General features: G+C 56.2%; 1 protein-coding gene across 1 annotated transcript; it reads right to left on the bottom strand.

Moving 5' to 3' along the window:
* Positions 1 to 4976: 4976 nt before the first annotated feature.
* On the bottom strand, positions 4977 to 5804 carry LOC129130123 (gap junction beta-5 protein-like). The gene has a single exon (XM_054648367.2). It carries the CDS (start codon positions 5802 to 5804, stop codon positions 4977 to 4979), a length of 828 nt encoding a protein of 275 aa, XP_054504342.2.
* Positions 5805 to 18026: the final 12222 nt, after the last annotated feature.

Here is an 18026-nt window from a genome sequence, read left to right as displayed (position 1 = left end):
GGCCAGGAGTCAGGGTGGGGAGAAATCACCGCGTTCCCACCCAACCCTTGGATTTAAAACTGGGAGAGGGAAGCTGCTGTTTTCCCCCAAAAGCTGGTGGAGATGGAACCTGGAGACTCTACAGCCCCCAGTGCCAGCCTGCTACTTCACCCACAACCCCAACCCTGGTGCCAGTGAGACCGACCCAGCACCCACCTGCCCATAACCCACCTGCCCAGCACCTGTGTGCCCAGTTCAGCCCAGCGCTGGCTCCACTCATGGGCCCGCAGCGGGGCAGGAAGGGGCTGTGATCTCCGTGCCAAGCTCTGTGCCAGTCCCCGTGGCAGCGGGTGTGTGCAGCACTGTGAGCCCCCACGGGCTGCCCAGTGCTGGATGGCAGCCAGGCAGAGCAGGGGCAGCTCTCAGGAGTGCTCAGCTGTGCCGGCAGTGCCCGTTTGCCTCCCGCAGAGCCCGGCACCTTTGCCAGCCCCCGGGATGCCAACCCACTGCGTCACTGCCCCGTGTGGGCGCAGGGCGTTGGACCCGGCAGCGCCCTGCTCCCACCTGGGCTGCAAACTCAGCAGAAACGCTTTTCTCCAGGGGTCTCTGCCCCTTTTGGGAGTGGGACAGAGGTGGCCATGGGGTGGCCGTTGCTGCTCCTCAGGGTGCCACGCCGTGCCATCCCCCTTCATCGCCCCTGGCACGGCCTGTGGGGTCTTGATGTGGCACTGTGTGATGTTGGGATCCCCACTTCTGACCCCACAGCCACAGCACCACCCCGTTACACCTTAGCACAGCTCCCACTGTCCCCTGTTACCCCGCAGGGCTGTCCCCCCTCCGCCCTGGCAGCCCCAGAGTGCCCTGTGCCCCAGCAGGTACCTGTCCAGGTGGGAGAGCCAGAGGAAGGTCTGGATCAGATCGAGGAAGGTCTGGATCAGATGGAGGAAGCTCCTTCCCAGCCTGAGCCCTCCTGCACACGCAGGGTTTGAGTGTGCAGGGGAGGGGAAGGGTGGTTGGTTTGGTTCCCAGTAACTGGGTGAGTCTGGCAAACAGCTCCAGAGAGGCTCTGGCTGCACATGCACACACACGCTCGGCTCCAACAACAAAAGGCAGGTCAGATCCCGCAGGGAGATCGGCACAGACGCATTCCTCCACAGGAAACTCCTTCCAGGTGATGTCCCATCCCTGCAGGGCACTGCAGACTGGCAGCAGGGCCAGAGACCCCGCAGTGTCCCCCAGCTGTGGGCCCGCCAGCGAGCAGGGCTGAGCGTCCCAGATTACGCAATTGCAACCCACTTTTGAAATGATTTTGCCTTAGTAATAGTTTTGCAACAGCTCATCGGTATCTCCAACCTACAGGAACTCGCAGGCACCGCCCTGGCGGGGCCGGTGTGGCCAGGTGGGACCTTTCCCATCGAGCAGGGTGGCACCAGGGTCCCCGTGCAGCCGGACCCTGCTCTGCTGCTGCCTCGTGCCGCACCCCCATGGCACCTGCGAGGTGTCCCTAAGGGGGATGTGATGTCCCTCTGTGCCTCTCCCCAGAGCACCCGGGGGCTTCCAGGAGGCTGAGTCAGCCCCATCCCACCGGATATCCCATGGATAGATGCCTGTGCCCAGGAATGTGCTCACCTGGTTTCTAGAGTGCCCCGAGGCTTCCCTGGAATCCTCCGGCACACCCTGGGGCCGATCAGCCGTGCTGGAGCCACCTGGGCACCTGGCCAGGGCCACCCCTCCCATGGGGACACGGACACGTTTGAGGAGCCCCGGGCTGCTTGGTGCCTGCAGGGATTTGCTCCCTGCTCTCCTGGCACACAAGGAGCCTCTTGCCCCGAGGCTTTTTTGTCTCCGGGAGGGCAAATAAAGCCAGTGAGGGTTTGCCAGGCTGGGGACAATGGATTGGGAGTTTAGGAGACTCAAAGCAAAGCCAGGTGGCAGCCTGGGGGTGCAGGATGGGGTGAGCCTGGAGGAAGGGACAGCCACAGGCACCCCAATCTCATCTGAGAGCCACGCAGAGGCTCTGGAACTTTCCTTCACCTCGGAGCTGCCTGGATCAGGAATTTGAGCTATGTTGATGCAGAGAGCCGGTGTGGCAGGAGCTCAGCAGGAATCTGGGGGCTGTGGGCTGTGAGGTGGAAAAGCCTGGGGAGGGGGAAGTTGCCAGAAGCGCTGGCAGCTCTGATTCCTTGCAGAGGCAGCTGCTCCCTGCCCCACGGGCAAACCCTGTAAGGGCCAGGTGGAGAGAGGGGCCGGATCCCCCTGGGCAGCCCCTTGCCTGCAGTTTTGGAATTTCTGGAGCGGCCCTGTGGTCACGGTGAGAGAGTTCAGGCGCATTTGGCATGGGCAGAAGATCACCCTCAGGCAGTTGGGTGGGGAGCTGAAACAGCCCATGCTTTGCAGTGCTGGAAATGCTGAGCTGGCTGTTTAGGTGAACCCATAAATCCATCAAGGGGCACATCCCTGCGCCCCCGCTGCCATCCCTCTGCCAGTGTGGGTGCAGGGACGAGGTGCCAGCGTGGTTCTGCAGATCTCAGCACTTGGGAGCTTAAGGGCTATGCCCAGGACCTGTCACCCTGGGGCCACCCTGCTCCAACACAGCAGGGTGACAGCTGAGAGGCCTCAGGGCCAGATGTGAACACCCAGGGACTTAGGGAGGCCCAACCTTGACTCCTCCATGAAGAAAAAGCCCAAACTGTGGAGCTGGATGCCAAACCAGCAGGAAAAGCTCAAACATAAAACCCTTTTTAGAAGGGTCTTAAATGGAGCATGGCAGGACTGTGCCTGCCAACAGCTGTCCCCCTGCAGGGCCACATCCCCAGGGATGAGACTCCCCCAAGAACAGGGGCAGAGGAGTCATGGGGGCCTGGGAGCTGGCAGCCAGGGCTGGACATAAATCAGAGAGATTCTCCTCAATTCCCAGCAAACAGGCAGGTTTTGGCCAGGGCAGAAACAAGCCCAAGCTGGGGAGGCCAATTTACCCTGACCTGTGCATGCAATCCCCTCCACATCCCTGCCTGGGCTGCAGTCAGTGGTGAGTTTCTTTAAAATCCCCTCACCCCAAGGTTTAAGAGGTCTTCTGGGACTCTACAAGCACATACAGGGAATTTCCTGTGTGAGGACACAAAATCTGGGAAATATTCAGCTTTTATTGTGACACACCCTCTGGTTTGCTGACTCTAGTCCTGCCTCTGCATTCCAGGAGATATCCCAGTACCCAGACCCCCATTTTTGGCACCAATATCAAAAGAAGCAGCTGAATGCTTCAGTTTTTCTGGCTGACTGCTGCTTATCCCAAGCCTGGATGGTGCAAGACACTCAGAGCTCTGCAATGTTTGCTCTGAGCATGACAAAACAGCACAACAACATCCAGCAACTGGATCTTCAGGTGTCTCTCAATGAGCAGCAGCTCCAGCTGTGCTTTGGTGTGCAGAGGTGGCACAGGGAGGTTCTTCTGGGGCTCATTTCTGTCCCCATTAATGCCTGCACAGGGGAACTCCTCGGGGTTTCACTCTCCATCCTGGAGCAGGAGTGGCCAACCTTGCTGGAAAACAAACAGCCCAGCCCATGCTCTTTAATTCGGGGCAATGGCTCGCACACAAAGAACAACTTGTGTCCTCTGACGTGATGCACTTCATAAAGAAAACTTTCAAGTGGATAATCCAGCAGCAGGAGTGGATGGAAGGAAGGCAGTGCCAGCACAACTTCCCCTGAGAAGCTGAAAACATTCTTATTTCATCATCTGTACTGATGTATTTGATTTGTACATCTGATAATACAGATGTATTTCCCCATCTGTGTCTCTGACCCCAGAGGTCCCCAAACTCAAGGAGCTGCTGTGGGCTCAGAGGGCTCAGTGCCTGTGGCCAGGATTCCCCCAGGGCTTCTCCACCATCCTCACCCTCACCAGTGGCTGGTTCAGTCCCAGCAGTGCTGCAGCCCCACCTGCCCTTGGCTTCCCTTCAGCCCTGCCTGTCCCCAGCAGCCCCTCAGCCTCCCATCCAGCTGTTGGAAAGAACTCAGTTTTGCCCATGGAGGGTCTCAGCTGGATCACTGCAATGATCTGTCACTGAGAATGGCCTCAGTCACATAATAAAGGACACAGAGATGGTGTCCCCTCACCACCTGTGCCACGTCCTTTGGGACAGAGCCAGGGAGCGCTGGCACTGTCACTGCTTATGGAAAAAATAATTATCACACCCTCTGAGCAGAGCAAAACCAGTAACAGATCGAGCTGCATGTTCAGTGTTAATGTTACTTGTGAGTGCATTTGCCATGAAATTATTGTTAATTATTCATGCCAGCTAATGCTCAGCTGCTCTGGTGGCCTCGGAAGTGGCAGCACCGCCCGTGTCACGGCCGAACGCGATCTATTACAACAACAAACGAGATCAAATTCTGCCATTTAATGTCATTGTTTAATCAATGCTCGGGGTGTTTTCCTCTCCTGTGTTTGGCTGTTTTGCTCAGGTGTTTTGCCCTGGCCAGGCAGGATGATCCAGCAGCCCACAGCGGGCTCTGCCTGCCTGGCCGGATCCTGAGCTTCACTGTGGTGGCTGCAGCACCCGGGACCTGCTCTTGTCCCCACTCAGCTAATGAGTGTTATTAATGACAATTGCGTCAGTCTGAGGTGGCCCTGACACCCACGGAGTGGCTGATGTAGGATGAGAGGTAGGGAGAGGGGTTTCCTGGGGGATCAGGGTGTCTGTCCTGGCTGGTACAGGCTCAGAGCGTGGGCACCACTGTCAGTTCACAGCTGCCATGGAGCTGCTGCTCCTGGCACTGCCAGGGACAGCACGTGTTCGACAGCCCCTGCTTTACCCCAAATTCAGCAGGATGATGTAAAGTGCCTTTCCCAGGACAGGAGAGGCAGAGACCCCTCAGGCACAGCCCAGCTCCAGGGTGCTGCCACCCTCAGCACTCCTGCACTGGAGCACAGAGGAGGAAGAGCAGCCGGGAAGCTGCAGGCCAGGCAAGCAGCTCCTGCTTCCTCCTGGGCAGCTCTAGGAACCAGCCTCATCCTTGGACAGCGTGCTGGGACAGGAGGCCGTGAGCGGGGTGGTGGCCGTGGGGGGTTTGCAGTCAGCCCCATGGAACCCCTGCTCACCCGTGCCCACAGGATTGGCACAGGACACAGGGCAGTCGTGGCTGCTCTGCCTGCTGTCCCCTCCTTCGGCATTCAGGCACTCGTGGCACCGCTTCCCAATCAGGTAGGTGGCCTCGATGAGGTTCAGCACCACGCAGACACAGGTGGTGACCACCATGAAGAGGGTGAAGATGTTCTTCTCGGTGGGCCGGGAGATGAAGCAGTCCACCACGTTGGGGCAGGGCGGCAGCTCGCACTTCACCACCCGGGGCAGGGTGTAGTTCCTGTAGAGGCGGAAGAAGATGTAGAGGAAAACCAGGTCCACACTGGCCTTGAAGATGAGGCTGAGCAGGTACGTCCACCAGAGCCCGCCCCGCTTCTTGCCAGGGTTGGGATAGATGCGGCGATAATTGTCCCCTTGGGTCTCACGGAGCCTCTCCTCCTTGGCCTCCCTGTAGGCCACGTGCAGGAGGACCAGGAGGGACGGGCAGGTCACCAGGATGAGCTGCAGGGCCCAGAGGCGGATGTGGGAGACGGGGAAGAAGTGGTCAAAGCAGACGTTGGTGCAGCCCGGCTGCCGCGTGTTGCAGTCAAAGTCCTTGTGGTCATCGCTCCAGACCTTCTCGGCTGCCACCAGGTAAACCAGCAGACGGAAGATGAAGACCAGGGAGAGCCAGATGCGGCCGAAGGCTGTGGAGTACACATTGACAGCACGGAGCAGCCCCTCAAACCAGCCCCAGTTCATGGCTCCCCAATCCTCTTAGCCAGCCTGGGAAGAGAGGAAACACCGTGACACTGAAGTGTGGATGCCATGGGACACAGAGAGAGAAACAGCAAGAGAGAAACAACAGCAACTTCTCACAGCGGCTTGTGGGAAGTTTTCAGGGGCTAGAAAGATGTGATAACTTGTTAACTATAAACAATTTGCAAGTAGTGTTTTTTGACTTTATTTTTCTGTTCCTCTCAAAGACAGTGTGTAAGGAAGATGTTTCTGTTAGGTAGCCAATAGAATAAAATCTATCATACCGCTCCATAAAGCCACGGGGTTCTTTTAAATAAAGCCTTCTTTGCCTTTTCTACAATCCTGCCTCTCACCTCGGCACAAGAGTGACACTGAAGCAGCAGCAGTTCCCCACTGGAGCCCCTGTGTGCCTCAGAGCACTGAGCCCTGCTCCTGGGGCCACCTCTGACCTGTGGCCCGCAGGGATGCAGGGACACCACAGACAGCACCGACCTGCTCCAGGTGACACCACAGACAGCACCAACCTGCTCCAGGTGACACCACTGATAACACCGACCTGCTCCAGGTGACACCACAGACAGCACAGGCCTGCTCCAGGTGACACCACTGATAACACAGGCCTGCTCCAGGTGACACGTCTCCTCCAAGCACTGTCCCCTACTCTGGGCACCTGACACCACTCGAGGTTTCTGCCGCAGCCACAGCATCCTGCAGCCACCTCCGGTGCTCATCCCCCATCCCGCCCCAGCTCCCGCCTCGTTGCCCAGGTATTTGTTATTAATTTCCCTTACGTTGCCAAGCCTGGCCCAGGCAGACAACAAATAGGAGCAGCCGGGGCGTGACTCACCGGGCTGCGCTGTCCTCTCCCACCACTGGAATCTGCCCGGTGCCGCCGCTCCGTGTGCCCACGCCGTGCCCAGGGGGCACCGGGGAACCCCCGGCAGGGCAGAGGCAGCGGCTGGGCTGGGGGGGCTGCACAGCCCCTGCAATGCCGAGGGGCTGCCGTGGGGCCGGGCATCCAAAAAAACCGATTTTCACCGACCCCCGGCACCTGCGTGGCCGATTTGAGCCCGGCTTGCATCGTGCCGGATAAACGCACACCCTGCAAAGACTCCCAGGGCTGCGTTTGGCGCTGGATCTCCTTAAATATTTTGCCTACCAGTGGAATAACAAGATTCCCCCTCGCCGAGGGGTGAACACACCCCACAGCTCAGCCAATGCACCCACCTGCAGGACTGGAGCGGCCACGGAGCTCCCGGTTCTCGTCCCTGCCTGGAGGAACGCGCACACCCCAAATTCCTCCTTCCCTGTGCACGCTGCCGTGCCCGTCCCCCTGGTGCCAGGCTGGGCAGAGGCTCTTCCCCAGCGCCCTCCCCACGCTCTCGGGGCCGGGGGTCGCAGCAGAGGGGGTCCCCAGGCCGCTCACCTGCGGGTGTCCCTCGGCAGCGCTGCTGCAGCCTGCCCAGGGCAGGAGAGCATCACCCGGCCCCAGAGACTGCACATGAGTCACCCCCGCGCTCCTGGGAGCGAGGAGGAGATTCCCGGGGGAAGGGATGAGGCTCCAGGCGGATCCCCACGTGTCCCGTGGAAGACTTCCAGCCAGATTTCCCGAGGCGAAGGGCGGCCCCGCACGCAGCGCTGCCGTGCCGGGAAGGGCCGAGCCGGCTGCTCCGCCGTGGGGAGGGGTGGGAGCTCAGGGCTGGCTGTCCTCGGCTTCTGCAGGGATGTCCAGCACTACCTGGGGTCCCTCCATGCCTTCCCTGCACCCATCTCCCCTCGCTCCAAAGTGGCCGAAGCCCTGGGAGCGCCCCCCTTCTCAGCTGAACACCACCCTTTATAATCCTGTTTGATTGAACCTCTGCACCATGGCAATAATTTAGCATTTATCCCTTGCCACCCTCTATTAAATGGGTGGTAGCTGATAATTTCACTGGCAATTAGTTAAGCACTACCTGGGGTCCCTCCATGCCTTCCCTGCACCCATCTCCCCTCACTCCAAAGTGGCTGAAGCCCTGGGAGACCCCCCCCTCTCAGCTGAACACCACCCTTTATAATCCTGTTTGATTGAACCTTTGCACCATGGCAATAATTTAGCATTTATCCCTTGCCACCCTCTATTAAATGGGTGGTAGTTGATAATTTCACTGGCAATTAATTAACTGCTTACCTGTGCACCCCTCACCTGCAAGCTGGCACAAGTTTCTTCCCCATCCACCCCTCCTTGATACCAGAATCTGAAGCCCCAGCTCAGAGAACCCCTCTGGGAGGTCTGGCCCCCATCTCGCAGCTGTGGGGTGCAGGGATGGGGGTCAGAGGGGAGGGGAGTCCAAGGAGGTGTGGGGTGCAGGAGTTCAGGTAGAGCTGGAGTCATTTGAGGAGCAAACACACATTTCATTTGCAATTCTGCTGGGGTTTAAAAAAAAAATGTAGAGAAACAAATCTAAACAGCTGTAAAGTAAATTACCAGTGTTTGCGGATGGCTCCAGGGAAGAGTTCTGCAGTTTGAAATCAAACAAGCCCATTTTTATTTTTTTTTTATTTTTTTTTAACGTGCCTGTGTAGTGGCTGTGCTGGGAAGGGGGGTCCCAGGGGCTGTGTCCCCCACACAGGCAGGGAGGACCCAGAGCAGCACCCACCCAGCAGCACCCAGTGGTGAGTGGGGGGATGTTCTGCCCCGGGTACCCCTGATTTTGTGGGTGTCAGAAGTGGCTCTTTGTGTCTTTCTGGGTTAAAATCCCCTATTTTGGGGACTGCCAGGTGTGATGGGTGGTTTCTGCTTTGGGTAGAGCCCCTCCATCCCTCCACAGGTGAGTCCCCAGTGCAGGGGACACAAAGGTGTATTAATGGCAGCACTTTATCTTCCAGGAACAAGCCCCATTAGTACATTTTCACTACAACATGAAATATTAATAACACTTTGCATTTATATAGCGTCATTCATCCCGCAGTCACCAGCCAAGCTGCTGACATGAATCAAACACTGCAGCCAGCTCTGGAGGAGACAGGTAAATGGGATTAGACCCATTTTCCTGCTGCACACACTGAGGCCCAGGGTTTTCTGCAGGTCACCGGTGCCACTGAGGATGTTTTGGAGACAAAAACCCGACCACACTGCTCCGACCGGGCCTTCCTCCTCCTGCAGCTGCTGCAACAGGAATTTGCTGTTCCCGGTGCTGTGCTGACAGTGCACGGAGGGGAGTTAGGAAACCTGTCAGCCCACTGAGAGGCAGGCCCTGACACAACCCCCGGGCTCCGGCAGCGTGAAAGAGCAAGCAGAGAACCAGTGGGGAAAGAAAGGGCTCTTTTCATCTTATTAAAGAGCCTTGCACTTAAAGCCTCCTCCAGCTCGCAGCGCAGGGAGATTGCGAAGGCTTTTACACACCAGCCGAGCAGGACTGGCTCCTGCAGCCGGAGATGCTGCATGCAGATGCTGGTTAGCAGGGCGGAATCCCGCCACTGGTGATGGATAAGGACAGATAAACAAGTCCTGGGCCAAGTTCTGGAGAGGTGCTGAGCGGCAGGGAAGGGGTGTGGGCACAGCCCCTCCGCCCACCGCCCCCAGCTCCGTTGTTATTCCATGAAGAAGGCACCTTGTTTGCAGATAATTAAAAACCCCCAAGCAGATTAGTGAAAATTAAACACCCAGAGCAGGCTGGATGTTGGCTCAGCCGTGGGGGAGTCTGTGAGCGTCGCTTGGCTGCTGCTTCCAACCCTGCCTCAGCCCAGGGACCCCCTTTCCTCAGCCCCGTGGCTCCCCAGATGCGTTCCCCATCCCACAGGAAGTTCTTCCACGGAAAATCTGTGTTCGAGGAGTGTCTGGATGGGAAGCAGGCAAGCCCTCCCTGGTCGTGGCCGTCTGACACGGCCAGCACCCATTAATCTTACATTTCTATGTGAGGCTGCAGGGAGTAACCTCATTTCTAGGGAGACCTTAATTAATCACCGATTCAAACTGCCTCGATGAGGTGGTTTGCAGCCGAGGAGATAAATTGACACGGCCAGCAGTGGCTGAGGATGAGGATGGGGTTAGCAGGGACCTAAATCATGGCAGGTGATGGTGGTGAGCAGAGCAGGGGACAGTGAGAGCAGGGGACAGGGCACATCTGTCCTGTGAAACCTTCCTCTGCCCTGGCAGGCTGATGAATGGGACATGGGAGATGCTGCTGTGGCTCTCTGCCCCTGAAAAGGCAGAGATGAGAATGTTCTCAGCCTGTGCAGCCCATGGCCCCGTGAGGATGGCAAGGGAAAGATGTGGAGGACAAATTCCAAAGCAGGAGGGGACCGTGGGCAATCACGCAGCCCCAAATCCCAGGCAGGGAGGGGCTGGGGGCTCGATGTCCTCACGGCAGGAGCAGAATGTCACGGACAGACCCATCTCTGCCTGTTTTGGGTTGTTTGGCCAAATAATCACCGCGCAAAGGACATCGCCGCCCTTGCCACTGACCTTGGCAGCCTCCAAATGGGCGGCTCGCAGGTCAAAGTCTTTATATCCCATCACCATTCTCCTGAGTCACGCTGTCTCCTGGCAAGTTACATTCTTTTCAGATGGCAGCTAAACGGGAAAGAGGTCGCGCTCCCAATACGGCGACAATGGGACATGACAGCACTTTTCTGAGTGATTAAGCCTCAGGTGATGGCGGGGCTACAAGACAAGTGGCTGAAGGCTGAAAGGCTTTAATCACCTCGGACACGGCGCTGCATCCTCGCACTCCATCCTGCCAGGGTGGGTTTTTAGTGCGAAACAGCAGCGATAATAAAAATAATCCAGCGCAGCCTGCGCACCCATCCGTTAGTTATCCGTGCTGCTGTTAATAACCAGCCCGGGCAGCCTGTTGGCCCTCAAAGATCCTCCCGCAATAAATCAGCGCTGATGCCTTAAAATAACTGTCCGGGGCTGCCGGAGCTGACACTAGATGGCATTGGGAGAACGCTCAGCCGCCTTCCCCGGAACAGTCTGGCAAAACAGAGCAGAAAACTCAGGATGACGGAGCAGAAAATGTCTCAGCTGGGGAGAGGCCACCAGCTCACCTCCATCCTCACATGCACCAGTTCAACTCCATCCTCACAGTCCTCACTTCACCTCCATCCTCACATCCACCAGTTTAACTCCATTCTGAACCCACCAGTTCATCTCAGTCCTCATGTCCACCAGTTCATCTCCATCCTGAACCCACCAGTTCATCTCAGTCCTCATGTCCACCAGTTTAACTCCATTCTGAACCACCAGTTCATTCCCATCTTTACATCCACTAGTTCAACTCCATCCTGAACCCACCAACTCATATCCATCCTGAACCCTCCAGTTCATCTCCACCCTCACATCCACCAGTTCAACTCCATCTTCACAATCCTCACTTCACCTCCATCCTGAACCCACCAGTTCATCTCCATCCTTACATCCACCAGTTCATCTCCATCCTGGACCCACCTCATCTCCATCCTCCCATTCCCCAGCTCACCTCCAGCATCTCACCTGCACTGAGACCATGGTGGTGGGGCAGAGCTCAGGGTGTTTCACCTCTTCTCTGAGCTAGTAAAATAGGTTGTCCCCAAATTATTTTTTCCCAACGAGAAGCTGCACTCGTGGCTCCCCAGAGCCCAATGCCCGCACTGGCACCAGCACAGCCCTTTGGGACTCGTGGTGGCCTCCCCTGGCAGGGGTAGGAGCACCTGGGCACCTGCAGAGGGGATGGTGATGAGGAGTGGGGCTTTAAAGTGAATCCCAGACCCCAAACGATGCTGCTGCCCCAGCCTCCCAGCAGCTCCCTCCACACGGAAAGGTTTTCCTGCTGCAGCCTGGGCTGGTGCCTGCCCTGCCCTGATCAATCTCTCCCTGGAGATCTGTTTGTCTGTCTGTCCATCCACCCCTCAGTCTCTCATGCCTGGGTGCAGACAGGTCCCTCCAGGGAAAATCCCGGGATATTCTCAGCGGAGCAGCACAGCTCACTCACCCTCCCAGCCCTGCAGCTCGGCTTGGAGCCAGAACCCGTTTGCAGGCGCCAGCAGCAGTCTGGCCTTCCCCCCATCACTCCCGGCTCCTTCTACCTGTCAGAGCCAGTCTCTCCTTCCCCCAAATCACCTCCTGCACCCCACTGAGCCGAGCTGACTTTGTCTCTTAATGCTGCATTGTGCCGGCAGCCCGAGAGCCACAATAGAGCTCCTGATTGCAGCTCCCTCCCTCCCTCCCAGCCCCAGCCCCACTGGCAGCACATGGCACACGGCTCTGCCACAGCCCACCCTCCCCTGCCCTCCCAGGAGCACCCCAAAAGCCTCCATCCTCCAGAAAACTCCACACATTTGGATTTTATGTCGCTGCTGTTGGGCTGATGCTACGGGTTTTGGGGTGTGCACCGCTTTATCCCCATGTTGTAGGGCTGGGGTTCTCCTCCCCTGTTCTCCTTGCAGGGTGAAACATAACAATGCCAAGACTCAAATCCTCTCCCAGGCACCTGAGCTGGAGAGCTCCACTTTTTTGGGATCTCTGCCCAGGCAACCTGACGTGACAGGATTCTTCCAAAGGCTCAAAACTTGCTCTCACTGTCAGGACAAGAACACATTAAGAACAACCCCTCTCCCCTCTCAGCTGGCTTGCACCTCTCCTGGAAACTCTGGGCAGCAGAACTAAACTCTGAAAAGGGCCCAGACTTGGCTTGAAGCAAGAGATTTCACATCATCATGTCTTAAAATGTCAGCACTTTAATTAGCTCCATCTGAAGCTGGAGTGGGTTTGTCACCCCTCCTGCTTTCAGTTCAGGTTGAGAAATTTGCTCAGGCTGACCTTTTCCCTCCCAGACCCAAAAAAATCCCCAATCCATATTGGCATTTCCTAAAAATAGGACAAAATAGCCCCCCAAAAATACCAGCCAGCTGTAGGGATGATGTTGTGCAGCATCATGCCAATGCAGGGAAAGGGACTTCAGCTGTGAGATGCTTGCCCTGGCAGAGCTGAGGGGATGTTCCCAGGTTCTTGTGTCAGGTTTTTCCCTTTTACCTCCTTCAGACACTGCTGCTAGGCCCCCTTCTCCCAAAGGGATCCACAGTTAGATCAAGGTGTCCCCTGCTCAGTGTTTTCTACAGCATCATTTAAATCTCCATCTCACTCACCCTTTTAATTTCATTTCTTGTACCTGTACGGCTGCTGGAGCCATAACTTACACTCCAGGATAATTTCTTGCTCTAACAGATACAGTGAACTTCTTCACTATCTGCTGACCAGCAGGGAATGCTTCTCCAGGTGGGATCCACTGGGTAATGATTCCATTTCAGCTGCTGGAGATGGAGGCTCCAGCCCACTTATCCTCCGTGTGCGTGTGATAAATTAATAAAAGCAAAGCCAGAGGAAACACCTGAAAAAACACAGGGAAGTGGGAGGTGACAGGGCCCCACCACAGCTGCTGGGCTGGGAATGGCCATGCTGAGGTGTCACAACACCTCCAAGGGCTTCACACCAGGCTGTCCCCAGCACCAGAGCAGAAGCCACCAAAAGCCAGTGGCCACTGTCAGAAGGGTCACAGGAGTGTCCACCACAGTGATGGCTGGAGAGATGTGGAGCTGTGGAGGGCTCAGGGATTCTTGGGTTGCTGTTTGTTAATTGCTGCCCTGAGATGTGCAGGATGTCTCTGTTTCAGCCCATGTGGCTGAAGAACGAGTCTGGGCTCTTCACTTTTCGCTCTTGAGGTTGTTTATTAATTCTTATCTATAAAATTTTCTTTCTGCCCAGCCGAGATCTGCTCAGCAGGGCAGCCACAGGCACTCTGACTGCCCCAAGGGTGGTGTTGTCCTTTTATACTACAAACCACATATAACATATTTACACTTAATTCCCAATACCTATCACCTGTGTTAGACAGTGCACTTCTACTCTAAACCAACCCCAAAGTGCCAACATCACTGCAGAAAATGGAGAACAAGAAGAAGAAGGAGAAAGGCTGGACACGCCCAAGTTCCTCCATCTTGTCCCCATAACCCCCATATCAAAAATCCTAAAATCTACATTTTCACCCTGTGATAATTTAATTATTATTCTCTTCAAACCTGTGTGACTTTCAGGTCCTCATACAAAGCTGGCAACTTGCTCCAAGGGTCATAATCAAATCCCCAGGTGTTCTGGGCTGTGTGCCAGGGTCTCTGAGCCCCCTGGAGGGGTCCTTGGCAACTCTGGACACCCATAGGGATGCACTGAGTTCTGACAAGGGATGTTGGGTTTGAGTCTGGCCCATGGAGCAGTTCCTGGGGCATGGGCTGGTGCTGTCCCTGTGCCCTCCTGGCGTGGATCGCTCTGCTGATCCCCTCTGCAGAGCGAGGCAGAGCTCCAAACGCCTTCCTCAGAGCCTGATCGTTCCTCAGCGCGTCAGAGGAAGAAGAGAGGCATCAAAAGCAAGCTGGCTTTTGCTCGTTGCTCATTGCTCGTTGCCTCCCCGCTCATTGCCACCCAGCCTGGAGCCCCGGCCCCGCGGCGCTCGGCCTTTGGTGGAGCGTGACTCTCCTCTGCCATGCAATTATGGCTGGGAAAGGAAGGGCCAGATCGCCCCGGGAGGGGGAACAACGAGAGCCTTTCATCCACACCCCGCCTGCCGCTCGCTATTCTTATCCCTCCTGATCAAGGGAAGCGTTTCCTCCTCCTGCCATTGAAGCCGTGACGTGGCTGGGGCAGCGCCGGGCTGGGATGGGCTTTCCCCAGCCCCACGCTGCAGGGCATGACCCTGCCAGGATGGGTTTTGAGCGTTGATGGGTTTTGATGGGGTTTTTGCATTGATGTGGAGATGCAGGTGCAGCTCCGGCGCTGCCGCCCGCCGGGGAAGGTCAGCCTTGGTTCGCGCTTGATGTGGGAAACGCCGGAGCTCCAACCAAGGGACGGCTCCTGTGCCTGTAGGAGGAGGAGGAGAGGAGCTCTGGGAGGGAAATGCGGTCATTGGGATTTAAAAATTCCCTTGTGCTTTCATGAGGGAGGCTCGGGCTCTCGTTTTCTGCTTGGGTGGCTTTGCCCCCAGCTCTTGTCCTGGTGAGGAATGGAAGATCCCGCGAGTTACCCCTCGAGGTTGTGTCCCACTGCCCTGCAAATGGAAGGTGCCATTAGCACCAGCCATGGTGCCTTGGTGGTGAGGAGAAACCTCCCCAGGAGCCTGTGTCCATCCCACCCCCTGATGGCCAGGCCAGGTGGTGGATGGTGTAACACAAACACAGCCAGTGCCTGAAGGAGGCCACTGTGCCCATCTCTGATAAGTGATCCCAAATCAGCAAAACCATCCCAGGAGACCCCACACTGCCCTGGGGATGCTCACAGCTCACATCTGCTACAGGAACACTTCCCTCGTGCAGCACACGGGCGTTGCTGACACTTCCAGGCTGTCTTTGCCACTCTTTGGTTCTTACAAACTGCTCCAAGGTTTCTGGAGGTGCTGGAAGAGGAGCACTCCAAAAGGCAGCTCCTCCTACCCTCAGGAGCAGACCCAAGCCAGGGCTGCAGCCCCCAAAAAACCCCAGGCTGGGCTGGAGGGACCCCACTGAACCTGACCTGCTCCACCACCATGTCAGGCTCCCAGCTCCTCTCCAGCCTGTCTGGAAACTGAGGCTTCTGAGCTCCTTCTCTGTGCCACCAGAGCTGCAGGACATCAGCTTCACCACCTTGAAGGACCAGGAGCTCTTCCCAGATGTCCGGGATCCCGCAGAGAAATAAAATCCAGTAAAAATTCACTCTTCAGTTTGTTCCCAGGGAACTCCTCACCACCAGCCCCAGGATGAGCACTCCTGCTCATGGATGAAGCCTCATGGATGAAGCCTCGTGTTTCAGGAGCCTGGGCTGCTGTCTCCCAAGCTCCAGGGTCACAGATTTCGGGATTTTTGGCTTGTGGCACTGGGGGTGTCCCAGAATCCTGGGGAGATGCTGAGGTGGAACAGCCCCATGGAGAGGAAAGCAGCTCCCCACACCTCCTTGCACTGGGCTCCTTGCTGCTGGTCCATGCCTGACTGCAATCAATGTAACCTTTTAAAATTAATCTACTTTCTCTCCTCTTTTGCACACAAATACAGTTGCTGAAATTCCTCCATTTCCATGACATTTGGGAAAAAATTTGTGTCTCAGCGGAACGCTTTCTTTACACTATAGATGTCATTACTTTAAAGGGGAAATTAAAGTAAAGGTGGTGTGTATTTTTTTTTTTTTTTTTGCCTGTGATATTGGAAAATAAAGGTTCTTTCTCCCTCTAAGTTCAAGCAGCTGCCAAGTGGAACGAGCAGAGCAGCCAGGACAGCCGGGGTCTGCTCCCAGTGCTCCCAGTCATCCTGCTCTGAAACCAGAGGAAAATCCCTGCTACAAGTTCATGGCCAAAGGTCAGTGACCAGAGAGCCAGGGCAGCAGCCCCAGCACGAGCACAGGGAGCTGCTGCCTTCTGCTCTGGCTCCTGATTTCTCCACACAGGAGGGAAATTGGGAGTGGAGGCCCCAATCACCCACCCTGGAGCAGGGGGAGGCAGCAGCTCCCGGCTGAGGGGCTGGGCAGGAAAGGCTGAGAGCCCCAATTTACACATCACTCTGCTTTTGGACCTAAAACACAAAATGCAGGCCTTCTCAGCTGTGCTCCAAAAGCAAAGCTCAGGTCACTCCCAGCTCTGGAAGGCAAGGAGGGGATGAGGAGCTGTGGCCTGTGTGTCACAGGAACAGAGCTGGACTGGGATGCAAAGGGACATGTGTCAGCTTGTTCCCATGGGCATGGCTGTAAAACAAATCTGAATGCAGGAGGGAGGAGAATCTTCATCCATGGAAAGGGTGGGAGATGCTTCCTCCTTTGGAGATAAACATGAACTCCCGTGGAGGTGGACCTGTTGTGCTCCAGGACAGCAGCCAGACCTCCAGCTGCCTCTGGGAGAGAAGAAAAAGGGTTTAAACAGCGAATTCAGGCTCTGTGGGTGTCCCCACTGCTCCCCCTCTATCCAGAAACGCCCTCACTGTGCTGTGTCCCTGCCCAGAACAGCCCTGCAGAACCACCAGGGACTCTGCCATCCCTGGGAACACCTTTCTGTTTGTGTTTCTGGGCTTCTGAGGATGCAGGTCCTGAGCATCTTTGTGTGCACATCCCCTGTGTTTCTGAGCATCCTTAGATGCAGGTCCTGAGCATCTTTCTGTACACATCCCCTGTGTTTCTGGGGATGCAGGTCCTGAGCATCTTTGTGTGCACATCCCCTGTGTTTCTGGGCATCTTTAGATGCAGGTCCTGAGCATCTTTCTGTGCACATCCCCTGTGTTTCTGGGAATGCAGGTCCTGAGCATCTTTCTGTGCACCTCCCCTGTTTCTGGGCATCTTTCTGTGCACCTCCCGTGTTTCTGAGCATCTTTCTGTGCACCTCCCCTGTTTCTGGGCATCTTTCTGTGCATCTCCCCTGTTTCTGGGCATCTTTCTGTGCCCATCCCCTGTTTCTGAGCATCTTTCTGTGCCCCTCCCCTGTTTCTGGGCATCCTCAGATGCAGGTCTGGGCAGAGGGCACGGGCAGGGCAGCAGGACCCCCACGGACCACACAAGGTCTCCCATGGAAGGAGGATGGAAAGGGCAGGGCATCACCGCCCCGCCAGGCATGGTGAGGAGTGTGCAGTGTCACACAATGTCCCCGGTCCCCTGGCATGTGCAGGATGGTGCCCACAGAGCCCTCCAGCCACCCCTCAGCGCCGACGTGGCTGGACTGCCTGGGAACAAGCCCAGCATCCCGCTCCTTCTCTTTCCCAGGCTAATTTTATCCTCCTCCCAGTGACAGATTGAGGGCTTCAAAACCCAGCCCCTGAACTCTCCCCGGCTTCCCCGCCATGGAAATTGCAGCGCGGTGGTTCAAAATGGGAGAGCAATTTGCAAAACAAATAAGTCTCGGATTAGCTAACGAGTGTCAGGCTGACCTTACAGGGACCCCTTCATTAGGAGACACTGAGCACCGATTAACTGCTCTGGGATGGAGGGAGCCACTTCAGACTGGTTTAATGAATTAAATATATGCTCCTATTTGGCTCTTAATGTAAAAAAAAAAAGTTAAGTACAGTAATTGTCACGTTCCCGAAGTCAGTCATCTCCCTACCTCGCAGTTCACCGAGACTTTCCCCTTCCCAGCACCAAAGTTTAATTTGTTAATGTGCTTCTGGTGTCACGGAGCTTCCCTCCATTAACACCAGCCCGTCAGAGTGTTCTGCTCAGGGAGCTCGGGAGTGCTTCCCTCCAGGTCTCCTCCTGCTCTCCAGGAATATTCC

The sequence above is a fragment of the Agelaius phoeniceus genome, chromosome 22, assembly GCF_051311805.1.
Source record: "Agelaius phoeniceus isolate bAgePho1 chromosome 22, bAgePho1.hap1, whole genome shotgun sequence".
Classification (NCBI taxonomy): Eukaryota; Metazoa; Chordata; class Aves; order Passeriformes; family Icteridae; genus Agelaius; species Agelaius phoeniceus.
This window is presented reverse-complemented; position numbering and strand designations above follow the sequence as displayed.

Bases quoted from the DNA above. Each gene is read 5' to 3' on its own strand.
- LOC129130123 (XM_054648367.2), bottom strand. From the start codon at position 5,804: ATGAACTGGGGCTGGTTTGAGGGGCTGCTCCGTGCTGTCAATGTGTAC.